At 43.0% G+C, this 12,568-nt stretch overlaps 1 protein-coding gene across 1 annotated transcript in view; it reads right to left on the bottom strand.

Annotated features, from left to right (window-relative positions):
* The window catches only part of crb1 (crumbs cell polarity complex component 1), a 108,979-nt gene that overhangs the window by 56,630 nt on the left and 39,781 nt on the right, over nucleotides 1-12,568 (bottom strand). Inside the window, exon 8 of the mRNA XM_061884047.1 lies at nucleotides 11,278-11,443. Coding sequence (XP_061740031.1) covers nucleotides 11,278-11,443 — 166 coding nt within the window. The remainder of the gene's footprint in view (nucleotides 1-11,277; nucleotides 11,444-12,568) is intronic.

Genomic DNA, 12,568 nt, shown 5'->3' with positions numbered 1-12,568 from the left:
TTATGTAAGACAAGAATACTTATGGTTGGCTTTTTTTATGCATTCTAAATCCTAAATTAATAGCCAACAATTGAGTCAACCATCGTATGTGTCATGCCTGTAAGATTATGTTTTTTTTTTTTGCCATGTTTGGTCAGGTTATGTTTAGTTTTTTGGACATTTAGTTCTGTCTTTGCATTTTGGTTTGTCTTCATCTCCATGCCAACCCATTAGTTTCACCTGGTCTCCTAGTCACGTCCCTGTCCTCAGCCTCACACCTGTTTACACTAATCATCACAGCTGCTGTTTAAGTCATTCTTTTTCTGTCTTCATCCTGGCATCTTCACTTACCCATGCTGTTCCTACCTTCATATCCTCGTTCACAGTTCCATGTCATGGAAGTTTTTGTTTATAGCTCATAGTTAATTGCCTTTGTGCTAAGTCTTTTGTTTATGCCATAGTGCAAGTGTTTGTTTCCATAGCCAAGTTTTGTACCTCCACTGTGGGTGCTTTTTGTTTGTCTTTTGTTAGTCATAGTGTTAAAATAAAAAGATATACTCACATTCACGTCATGCTCCTGCCAAATTCCCTCTGCGTCGAGGAAACAACCTTAATCCAAATACCAGACTGACAGTATGTTGCGCTCATTATACTCTCTCTAAAAACATTCAGAAACCGCCAACAATACTCCATTTACATGAAGTAACCTGAAAATGAACCAAATATGAGTGATATTGTTATCATAAGCGCCAATGAAGACAGACTATTTTATTGCCGCATTGATAGCAGTGAGCTAATGCTAGTTTACGCTGCTAATGTTGACATACTAAGCCGACGGCTGCTTCTGCTTCGTCTCAAACTTGCTAAAAGTAAATTCTAGATTATAATTCATGCATCTCTCACCTGGCAGTAGACAAATGTGGCCTTGGACCGACAGGCTGGTCGACTTTGACATCCCCGCAAGATGAAGAAAAAGACCCCAAAACAGACCAGGGCAATTATTTTGGCTTGGGGGGCCACGTTCATTGAAAAAAATGTGTCTGGGGGGCCGGGATATCTATTTTTATGAACACTAATACAAAACCTCACAATAATGTCGGATTGAACGCTAAAAACATTATGACAGATCACCTTAAAAAACATAATGGAATTTTAAATTTTTCTATGAAGGGTAAAATACTGAATATTGACAAAATATGAACGTCACGCCCCCTTTCGATCGACATATTTTACAATAAAGTGAAACGCAACAAAAATGCAACAAACTATGAAATATGAACGTGAAGGGTACAAAATAAACCCACTTACAATCTGATATATCTGATACATCACCAAGCTCTAGACCTTTGTTGTGAAAATCTACTTCCGTGTCTGTGGAAACGCTCTCCACCCACATTGTTTGGTGCCTCGTCTCAACTGCTGTGACTTATATTACTATAGTAACTAATTAGATGACCATAGTAACTAATTAGGTTACCATAGTAACTAATTAGATTACCATAGTAACTGGTATATCATACATAAACGCAGATTCCAACCATTGAAATACTTTGTATAGTTCAAGACTTACGGTCGTTAGAAAACATCTCTGCACATCATAATGGCAGCAACACTTTCCATCTTAAAGATCTAAAAAAATATTTTGGGAATTTCAGGCGGGCCAGATTGAAAAGCTCAACGGGCCGCATGTGGCCCCCGGGCCTAAATTTGCCCAGGTCTGCCCCAAAAGATGATTTCTGTGGGATTTTTTTTTAACCCTTTTGTGAGGATTGTGATTTAATGTTCATCTAAACAGGATTATGTGAGTGTCCCGTCGGTCGGCATCCCAGCGAGAGTGGTAATATTACAGTGTTTGTTTTATAATGTTTAGTTTGTATGTTTAACACCAAGCAATGCTGCGGATGATAGTGTTTCAATAAAGCTGTATCTGCTGGGTAATAGTCGGCTTCTAAAACTTATTGTTCATCTTCTTTGTGTTCGGGCTCAAAAATGTAAGGATCTGGATTATGATTTTTCCCAAAGTGATCGTTGTTGGCTCTCACAAAGTCTGCTTGATTAGCACTGTTGTAGATGGGGAAGGGATCTGTGGTTCCGAACGCTACGTCATGGTTTGCGTGACTGGTTTGCTCATTGTCTCTCAAAATGACTCGGGAATCTTTGTGAGTTTAATACTATTTTGATCATGTCTATTAATTTGCAAACTTTAGAAGTCTTTTGGCGTCATAAATCAAATATATATAATAATAGCTTCAATATAGTGGCAACTTGTTTTTCCACTCCATTGGTACTTTAATGTATTTTCACCCTCATTAAAAAGAAATCTGCACAGCCTCTGGTATGCTTGACAATGTTGGGTTAACACATCCTTTCCAGGGGCCCCCCACCTTTTTTGCACCAGGAACACATTTAATGTAGATATTATTTTCACGGACTGGCCCTCGGTGTGTGGCAGCAAAATACAGCAAAAATAAGTGCAATAAAAAATACAACTCACCATTAAGATGAATTAGTGGGAACCCTGGGCAGTTAAGTTTGTATCTTTGCAATGAGGTTGATGGTGAATAAACCTTTTATTTATTTATATATATATATATATATATATATATATATATATATATATATATATATATATATATATATATATATATATATATATATGATGACCCCAAAAGGGACAAGCGGTAGAAAATGGGTGGATGGATGGGTCTATACTATATACTATCAACCTGCCGGGGACTACGGATGAGAATTATCCGTTGGCATGTGCAGTACAGCGTACAATAGCGTGTGCAATATAGCGTCTAATAGCATGTGCAATAGAGCGTCTAATAGCGTGTGCAATAAAGCGTATTCAGCATGTGCAAAAGACCGTCCAATAGCGTGTGCAAAATAACGTCCAATAGCGTGTGCAAAATAACGTCCAATAGCGTGTGAAAAATAGCGTCCAATAGTGTGTGTAATATAGCGCCCAATAGCGTGAGCAAAATAACCTCCAATAGCATGTACAATACAGCATCTAATAGCGTGTGCAAAGTAGTGTCTAACAGCGTGTGCAATATAGTGTCCAACAGTACGTGCAATACAATATAGCGTCAAATACCATGTGCAATATAGCGTCAAATAGCATGTGCAATATAACGTCTAATAGTGTGTGCAATAAAGCGTCAAACAGTGTGTGCAAAAGATTGTCCAATAGCGTGTGCAAAAGACCGTCCAATAGCGCGTGTAATATAGTGTCCAATATCGTGTGCAAAATAGCATCCAAAGGCATGTGCAATATAGCATCTAATAGTGTGTGCAAAGCAGTGTCTAACAGCGTGTGCAATATAGCGTCTAATGGAGTGTGCAATGTAGCGTCTAACAGCATGTGCAATACAGCGTGTGCAGTATAGCATCAAACAGCGTGTGCAACATAGCTTCAAATAGCTTGTGCAATATAGCGTCTAAAAGGTGTCACCAAAAATTATGATTTATTCAGCTCATCTTTTTCCTCTCGTCACCCCAAATTCAAGCAATAATGCCATTTTTTCTAGTGCCCGCCTCTGTCATGTGACACATACTACCGTTCTGTAAAGACACACCCACAAACACACTGCATGACCTTATAGGCACATTTGTGCCTTCTACAGCTACGATGTGGCACATTCCCATTTTATATCGTCATTAATGTGCATTGTCCAATTTAACAAAGATGTAACACATGGCGACTTCCTGTCAGGAGTTTTCTTATACATCTACGGACTAGACATTGATGTGTCTCTACTGGGAACTGGCAAAAATTGATTTGAAAAAAAGTGGTTGTTCCTGGCAGCAAATGTGTCATGGGTAGCGCCCAGTAGCGTGTGCAAAATAGCGTGTGGAAAATAGCATCTAATGGCGTGTGCAAAGCAGTGTCTAACAGCGTGTGCAATACATGTCTAACAGTATGTGCAATATAGCATCTAACAGCGTGTGCAATACAGCATGTGCAATATAGCATCAAATAGCATGTGCAATATAGCATCAAATAGCATCTGCAATATAGCGTCTAACAGCGTGTGCAGTATAGCGTCAAATAGCATGTGCAATATAGCGTCTAACAGCGTGTGTAGTGTAACATCTAACAGCATGTGCAAAATAGCGTCAAATAGCTTGTGCAATATAGCGTCTAACAGCATGTGCAGTGTAACATCTAACAGCGTGTGCAATATAGCATCAAATAGCATGTGCAATATAGCGTCTAACAGCGTGTGTAGTGTAACATCTAACAGCATGTGCAATATAGCGTCAAATAGCTTGTGCAATATAATGTCTAACAGCGTGTGCAGTGTAACATCTAAGCGTGTGCAATATATGTCTAACAGTATGTGCAATATAGCGTCTAATGGAGTGTGCAATGTATCGTCTAACAGCGTGTGCAATACAGCATGTGCAATATAGCGTCTAACAGCGTGTGCAGTGTAAGATCTAACAGCGTGTGCAATATAGCAACAAATAGCATGTGTAATATAGCGTCTAACAGCGTGTGTAGTGTAACATCTAACAGCATGTGCAATATAGCGTCAAATAGCTTGTGCAATATAATGTCTAACAGCGTGTGCAATATATGTCTAACAGTATGTGCAATATAGCGTCTAATGGAGTGTGCAATGTATCGTCTAACAGCGTGTGCAATACAGCATGTGCAATATAGCGTCTAACAGCGTGTGCAGTGTAAGATCTAACAGCGTGTGCAATATAGCAACAAATAGCATGTGTAATATAGCGTCTAACAGCGTGTGTAGTGTAACATCTAACAGCATGTGCAATATAGCGTCAAATAGCTTGTGCAATATAATGTCTAACAGCGTGTGCAGTGTAACATCTAAGCGTGTGCAATATATGTCTAACAGTATGTGCAATATAGCGTCTAATGGAGTGTGCAATGTATCGTCTAACAGCGTGTGCAATACAGCATGTGCAATATAGCGTCTAACAGCATGTGCAGTGTAAGATCTAACAGCGTGTGCAATATAGCAACAAATAGCATGTGTAATATAGCGTCTAACAGCGTGTGTAGTGTAACATCTAACAGCATGTGTAATATAGCATCTAACAGCGTGTGCAGTGTAACATCTAACAGCGTGTGCAATATACCGCCAAATAACTTGTGCAATATAACGTCTAACAGCGTGTGCAGTGTAACATCTAAGTTTTTGCAATATATGTCCAACAGTATGTGCAATATAGCGTCTAATGGAGTGTGCAATGTATCGTGTAACAGCGTGTGCAATACAGCATGTGCAATATAGCGTCTAACAGCGTGTGCAGTGTAAGATCTAACAGCGTGTGCAATATAGCATCAAATAGCTTGTGCAATATAGCGTCTAACAGCGTGTGTAGTGTAACATCTAACAGCATGTGTAATATATCCATCCATCCATTTTCTAGCATCAAATAATATGTGCAATATAGCATCTAACAGCGTGTGCAGTGTAACATCTAACAGCGTGTGCAATATGGTGTCAAATAGCATGTGCAATATAGCGTCTAACAGCGTGTGCAGTGTAACATCTAACAGCGTGTGCAATACAGCGTCTAACGGCGTGGGTAGTGTAACATCTAACAGTGTGTGCAATATAGCGTCAAATAGCATGTGCATTATAGCGTCTAACAGTGTGTGTAGTGTAACATCTAAGCGTGTGCAATATATGTCTAACAGTATGTGCAATATAGCGTCTAATGGAGTGTGCAATGTATCATCTAACAGCGTGTGCAATACAGCATGTGCAATACAGCATGTGCAATATAGCGTCTAACAGCATGTGCAGTGTAAGATCTAACAGCATGTGCAATATAGCAACAAATAGCATGTGCAATATAGCCATTTGTTTGTGTACTATAATACACCGCATGGTGCAACCTGGACACATCATCAGTGATTCTCCCGGGGTCATAGGGTGTTTCGGGTCTTAATCAGAAACCCTCACCCGGGCGACCCAGCCGAGGATGATCAGTCCCTCGACTTGTGTCCAGGTAGCGCACTACGCCACGCGTCCCCCCTCCTCAACCAGAGCCAACGTGAAGCCTTTTCAGACACTTCCAAGATGTTTTTTATGGCTCTTCGCCTGTGCAGTCCACAAATCCCAAGGAGCCCCAGGACACGGTGTAAGGACTTGCCTGCAAAACCCCTGCAGCCCACCTCAATAGGCTCGCAGCGGGCCTTCCACCCGTTCCTCCGGCAGTCAGCCACAAGATCTGCATATTTCACCCTCTTCCTTTCCTGAGCTTCCTCCATTCTGTCCTCCCAGGGGACAGTTAGCTCAAGGATCACCACCTGCTTGCTGGTTCCAAACATCAATACTATGTCTGGCCGTAGTGTTGTAGTTGCAATGATGTCTGGGAATCGCAACTGCCTTCCTAAATCAACCAAGAGCTGCCAGTCCCTTGCTGTTGTTAGCAGGCCACCCTGGGTCTTCTCGGAGGGTTGAGGTTTCTCTCCTGCTCGGACAAAGGCAATTGTGCTCTTAGTTGGGTGTTGCCGCTTACTGGTGTTGATGCCAGTGCAGATAGTGTCTGCTATTGCCCGCAGGACCTGGTCGTGGCGCCACCGGTACCTGCCATCTCCCAATGCCTTTGAGCAACAGCTGGGGATGTGTTGTAATGATCCTCTTTTCTGACAGAGCTGGCACACAGGTGTGTCTATCAGGCCCCAGGTGAATAAGTTAGCAGGGCTTGGGAGGACATCATAAACTGACTGGACCAAGAACTTAAACTGGTGTGGCTCCGCTTTCCAGAGTTCGGTCCAGGTGATCTTGCGACCAGCTGTGTGCTCCCACTTGGTCCAGGCCTCCTGCTTGCTCATTCCCACCACTCTGCTGAAGCGAGCCTGTTCCACCTCGGCGCGAACCTCCTCTTGGACCAACTTTCTCCTTTCCTTTCCTCTGGCTCTGCTGTAGCTTGGTTTGGTGTTACTACCCAGCCCAGCCCGACCATTAGCTACGGTTCCCACCACGGTGCTGTGCCACAACCTCGCCTCTGCCCGCTCCTGGGCACGCCACTTCCTTCCTGTTCTGACCTCCACACCTGCTGACGATACTTTCCCATCAGCAGAATCTCTGTAGAGCAGGACTTCTCTGGCCCTGGAAACCTTGAACTCCTCTGCCAGACTACTGAAAGGAAGCTGCAGCTTGGTGTTGTGCCCAAACAAAGCAATGCTGCTTAGTCTCCGTGGCAGACCCAGCCACCTGCGCAGGGACGAGCTGATCTTCCTCTCGAATCCCTCCACGATGGTCATAGGGAATTCGTACATCAGCAACGGCCAGAGGATACGAGGCAGGACGCCATGCTGATATATCAAGGCTTTGAACTTCCCTGGAAGTCCCGACTTGTCCACCGCTGAGAACCACATGTTGAGGTTATCGCTGGTAGCTTGACGTGCAGCGGAATCCTTCAGATCACCAGTGAAGAGCTTGCCCAGGCTCTTCACTGGCTTTTCTGACACAGATGGAATTTGGATGTCTGCCAGACTGAAGCGAAAGTGTTCGGATACTTTACCCTTCCTCAAGACCAAGGACCTGGACTTAGAGGGCTTGAAACTCATTCTTGCCCAACTAATGAGTCGATCAAGGCCTTGAAGGAGCCATCTGCATCCAGACACTGATGTTGTCGTTACCGTGAGATCATCCATGAATGCTCTAATCGGAGGTTGCCGGGTGCTGGATTTGGACAAAGGACCTCTGCACTCTACTTCCGCAGACTTCACGAGCATATTCATGGCCAGTGCAAACAGGGACACAGAGATTGTACAGCCTGTGATGATGCTTTTCTCCAGACGATGCCAATCTGATGTTGAAGTGCCAGAGGACACCCTCAGACTAAAGTTGTTGTAATAGTCGAGAATGAGATTGCGGATCTTCTCTGGAACATGGTATCTGCTCAGAGACAATTCCACCAACTTGTGTGGAATTGACCCATAAGCATTGGCGAGGTCCAGCCACAATACTGTCAAATCGCCTCTGTTCTCTCGCGCCTCACAGATAAGCTGTGTTACCACAACAGTGTGTTCGATGCACCCTGGAACTCCTGGGACTCCTCCCTTCTGCACCGAGGTGTCAATATAGGTGTTCTTGAGGAGAAATCCCATGAGGCGATTGGAAACGATCTTGAAGAAAGTCTTGCACTCAACACTGAGGAGGGAGATTGTCCTGAACTGCCGATGTTCCTTGCGTTTTCCTCCTTGGGAATCCATACTCCCTCTGCGTACGTCCGCTGCTGAGGTACTTTCCCTCTTTTCCAGATCACTCGGAAGATCTTCCAAAGACGCTCCAACAGGCGGGGACACTGTTTGAAGACCTTGTACGGAACTCCACTTGGGCCTGGTGCTGATGCTGTTCTGGCAGATTTGATTACCTCTTTAACTTCTTTCAGAGTTGGTTCACTGATGTCAAACAGGCTGCAGGGTTCTGGTGGGCATATGAGGGCTGCACAGTGGCCGAGGTCTTGCTCTCTCATGCCGTCGCTGTAGGTGTTCTTGATGTGGAGGTTGATTTCCTCCTCAGGACATGAGAGTTGACCACTGCGTTTTTCTCCCAGCAGCTTCTTTGTGAATCCAAATGGATTTGCAATGAAGGCACTGCGCTTGCGGGCCCTTTCCTTGCCTCTCTTCCTGTGCCACACGCAGGGTGAGTAGTTTATCCCTTACCACACCGCTCAGTTCTGCCAAGGCTGCCTTCTCATTGTCGCTTGCCTTCCTGTACTGGCTCCTGAGTACTCTCAGTTCTTGTCTGAGTTGGGAAATCTTGGTTTCTCGCCGGTTTGGAATTGGTGCTGCAGTTGTAGTCTTGGTAGCGCGTTGTTTCTTGATGCCAAACCTGTCTGATGCAATGCTAATTATGAACATACTCATTGTCTTGAGCCTCTGGTCCACATTACCCTTGGCTGTTGCTTCCAGGGCTGTAGTAATATCTTCATCAAACTGTTTCCACTCTGACTCCTTGTTGGCAGCGGGCCACAATATCCGACGATGTTCTGACGGTCTGCTTTGGGGATGCGCCGGTGGTGCTTGGAGGTTCTGGGCACTGTGGGTAGTGTCCGGGCCTGGATCCTCCTCCATCTCATCAGGTGCCGTACAGGGTACTGGCACTGTGCGTTGCACCACGGGTTTCCTTAGGCAGCCCATCTTGGTCTGATGTATCTTTAGACCAGTCGGGTTTTTGCAGACCTTGCCACATTTGCAGACTGCACTCGTAGTCAATTTTTCATTCGCAGGGGTCGTTACAAGAAAATCCGTCCATTCGGGGCGCTCATTCTCCCCCCCTCTCGGGCGCCCCTGGGGGTATATCTCAGCGTGGGTAGTGTAACATCTAACAGCGTGTGCAATATAGCGTCAAATAGCATGTGCAATATAGCGTCTAACAGCGTGTGTAGTGTAACATCTAACAGCATGTGCAATGTAGCATCAAATAGCTTGTGCAATATAACGTCTAACAGCGTGTGCAGTGTAACATCTAAGCGTGTGCAATATATGTCTAACAGTATGTGCAATATAGCGTCTAATGGAGTGTGCAATATATCGTCTAACAGCGTGTGCAATACAGCATGTGCAATATAGCGTCTAACAGCGTGTGCAGTGTAAGATCTAACAGCGTGTGCAATATAGCATCAAATAGCATGTGCAATATAGCGTCTAACAGCGTGTGTAGTGTAACATCTAACAGCATGTGTAATATAGCGTCTAACAGCGTGTGCAGTGTAACATCTAACAGCGTGTGCAATATAGCATCAAAATTTATGTGCAATATAGCATCTAACAGTGTCTGCAGTGTAACATCTAACAGTGTGTGCAAAATGGTGTAAAAATAGCATGTGCAATATAGCGTCTAACAGCGTGTGCAGTATAACATCTAACAGCGTGTGCAATATAGCGTCTAACAGCGTGGGTAGTGTAACATCTAACAGCATGTGCAATATAGCATCAAATAGCATGTGCAATATAGCATCTAACAGCGTGTGTAGTGTAACATCTAACAGCATGTGCAATATAGCGTCAAATAGCTTGTGCAATATAACGTCTAACAGCGTGTGCAGTGTAAAATCTAAGCGTGTGCAATATATGTCTAACAGTATGTGCAATATAGCGTCTAATGGAGTGTGCAATGTATCGTCTAACAGCGTGTGCAATACAGCATGTGCAATATAGCGTCTAACAGCGTGTGCAGTGTAAGATCTAACAGCGTGTGCAATATAGCATCAAATAGCATGTGCAGTATAGCGTCTAACAGCGTGTGTAGTGTAACATCTAACAGCATGTGTAATATAGCATCAAACAGCGTGTGCAGTGTAACATCCAACAGCGTGTGCAATATAGCGTCTAACAGCGTGTGTAAATAATAATAAATGGGTTGTACTTGTATAGCGCTTTTCTACCTTCAAGGTACTCAAAGCGCTTTGACACTACTTCCACATTTACCCATTCACACACACATTCACACACTGATGGAGGGAGCTGCCATGCAAGGAGCCAACCAGCACCCATCAGGAGCAAGGGTGAAGTGTCTTGCTCAGGACACAACGGACGTGATGAGGTTGGTACTAGGTGGGATTTGAACCAGGGACCCTCGGGTTGCGCACGGCCACTCTTCCACTGCGCCACGCCGTCCCCGCTGTGTAGTGTAACGTCTAACAGCATGTGCAATATAGCGTCAATTAGCTTGTGCGTTATAGCATCTAACAGCGTGTGCAGTGTAACATGTAACAGCGTGTGCAATATACCGTCAAATAACTTGTGCGTTATAGCATCTAACAGCGTGTGCAGTGTAACATGTAACAGCGTGTGCAATATACCGTCAAATAACTTGTGCGATATAGCATCTAACAGCATGTGCAGTGTAACATTTAACAGTGTGTGCAATATAGCGTCAAATAGCTTTTGCAATATAGCATCTAACAGCATGTGCAGAGTAACATCTAACAGCGTGCGCAATATACGTCAAATAACTTGTGCAATATAGCGTCTAACAGTGTGTGCAGTGTAACATCTAACAGCGTGTGCAATATAGCGTCAAATAGCTTGTGCAATTTAGCGTCTAACAGGGGTCACCAAAAATTCTGATTGTTCAGCTTACTAGCTGGTAAAATCAGGCCTTCACAATAAAAGCAGGCAAATTAAATTACATGGTTATACAATCTGAATACCTGAATTTTTTAAATGTTCCATTTTTTTCAGAAAATCTCCCATCGTTTTTCATTCTAGGGTTGACAGGAATATTTTGATCACATGATGTTTTGGATTGCATCGAGCTAAATCACATTTGAAGTGTAAAACGTGTTTTGTCTCACATTCATATCCTTGGTTCAGCATCTTGCACTCAGCCGATGTCGGGCATGGAGACAAGTCGCACCACCTGACCTCTTCACAGCGCCGCCCTGCTGTGCTGGGTGGGCAGGTGCAGTTGAAGTCGTCCCACAGGGAGTAACACATCCCTCCGTTTAAACAAGGGTTCATCTGAAGACGTGACATTAATAAAAGTAGTTTACAACCAAGTTATTTTGATCCTGTATTCATTATGAGTTCATCAGGGGTGTCCAAAGTACGGCCTGGGGTCCATATGCAGTCCACGGCTTTTGTTTAGAGACTCGTGGAATGTTATAAAATTAAATTAGATATTAATGAGATACTATATTGTGGGGTTCTACAGTATACCGGTATTAGTATAGTATCGCGATACTAATGAATCATTTTCGGTACGATACCGTCTCTGAGTTGTGAGATTGCTGGTTTTACGACCAGACGAGTGTGTTTGGTTGCACACTATCACGGAGTATTAACAAGCAGACAAAGTGTGTGGACAGAAAAGGGACAACGGATATTTTTGAATTAAAAACTAATGATAAAAGTGAAGGTATAACACGGAAACGCCCTCAGGAAGAGGTGCTTTAAGACAGTGGTTCTCAAATGGGGGTACGCGTACCCCTGGGGGTACTTGAAGGTATGCCAAGGGGTACGTCAGGTTTTTTTTTTTATATTCTAAAAATAGCAACAACTCAAAAATCCTTTATAAATATATTCATTGAATAGTACTTCAACAAAATATGAATGCAAGTTCATAAAATGTGAAAAGAAATGCAACAATGCAATATTCAACAATGCAATAAAGTACTACTATCTATTCAGTGTGGACAGCTAGATTTTTTGTGGACATGTTCCATAAATAATGATGTTGAAGATTTCTTTTTTTGTGAAGAAATGTTTAGAATTAAGTTCATAAATCCAGCTGGATCTCTATTACAATCCCCAAAAAGGGCACTTGAAATTGATGATTACTTCTATGTGTAAAAATATTTATTTATAATTGAATCACTTGTTTATTTTTCAATAGGTTTTTAGTTATTTTTATATCTTTTTTTTCCAAATAGTTCAAGAAAGAATACTACAAATGAGCAATATTTTTGCACTGTTATACAATTTAATAAATCAGAAACTGATGACATAGTGCTGTATATTACGTCTTTATCTCTTTTTTTCAACCAAAAATGCTTTGCTCTGATTAGTTGGTACTTGAATTAAAAAAATGTTAACAGGGGGTACATCACTGAAAAAAGGTTGAGAACCACTGCTTTAAGACATGGG

The sequence above is a fragment of the Nerophis ophidion genome, linkage group LG22 (assembly GCF_033978795.1).
Source record: "Nerophis ophidion isolate RoL-2023_Sa linkage group LG22, RoL_Noph_v1.0, whole genome shotgun sequence".
NCBI lineage: Eukaryota > Metazoa > Chordata > Actinopteri > Syngnathiformes > Syngnathidae > Nerophis > Nerophis ophidion.
Note: the sequence above shows the minus strand (reverse complement) of the source record. Positions and strands in the feature narration are given on the sequence as shown.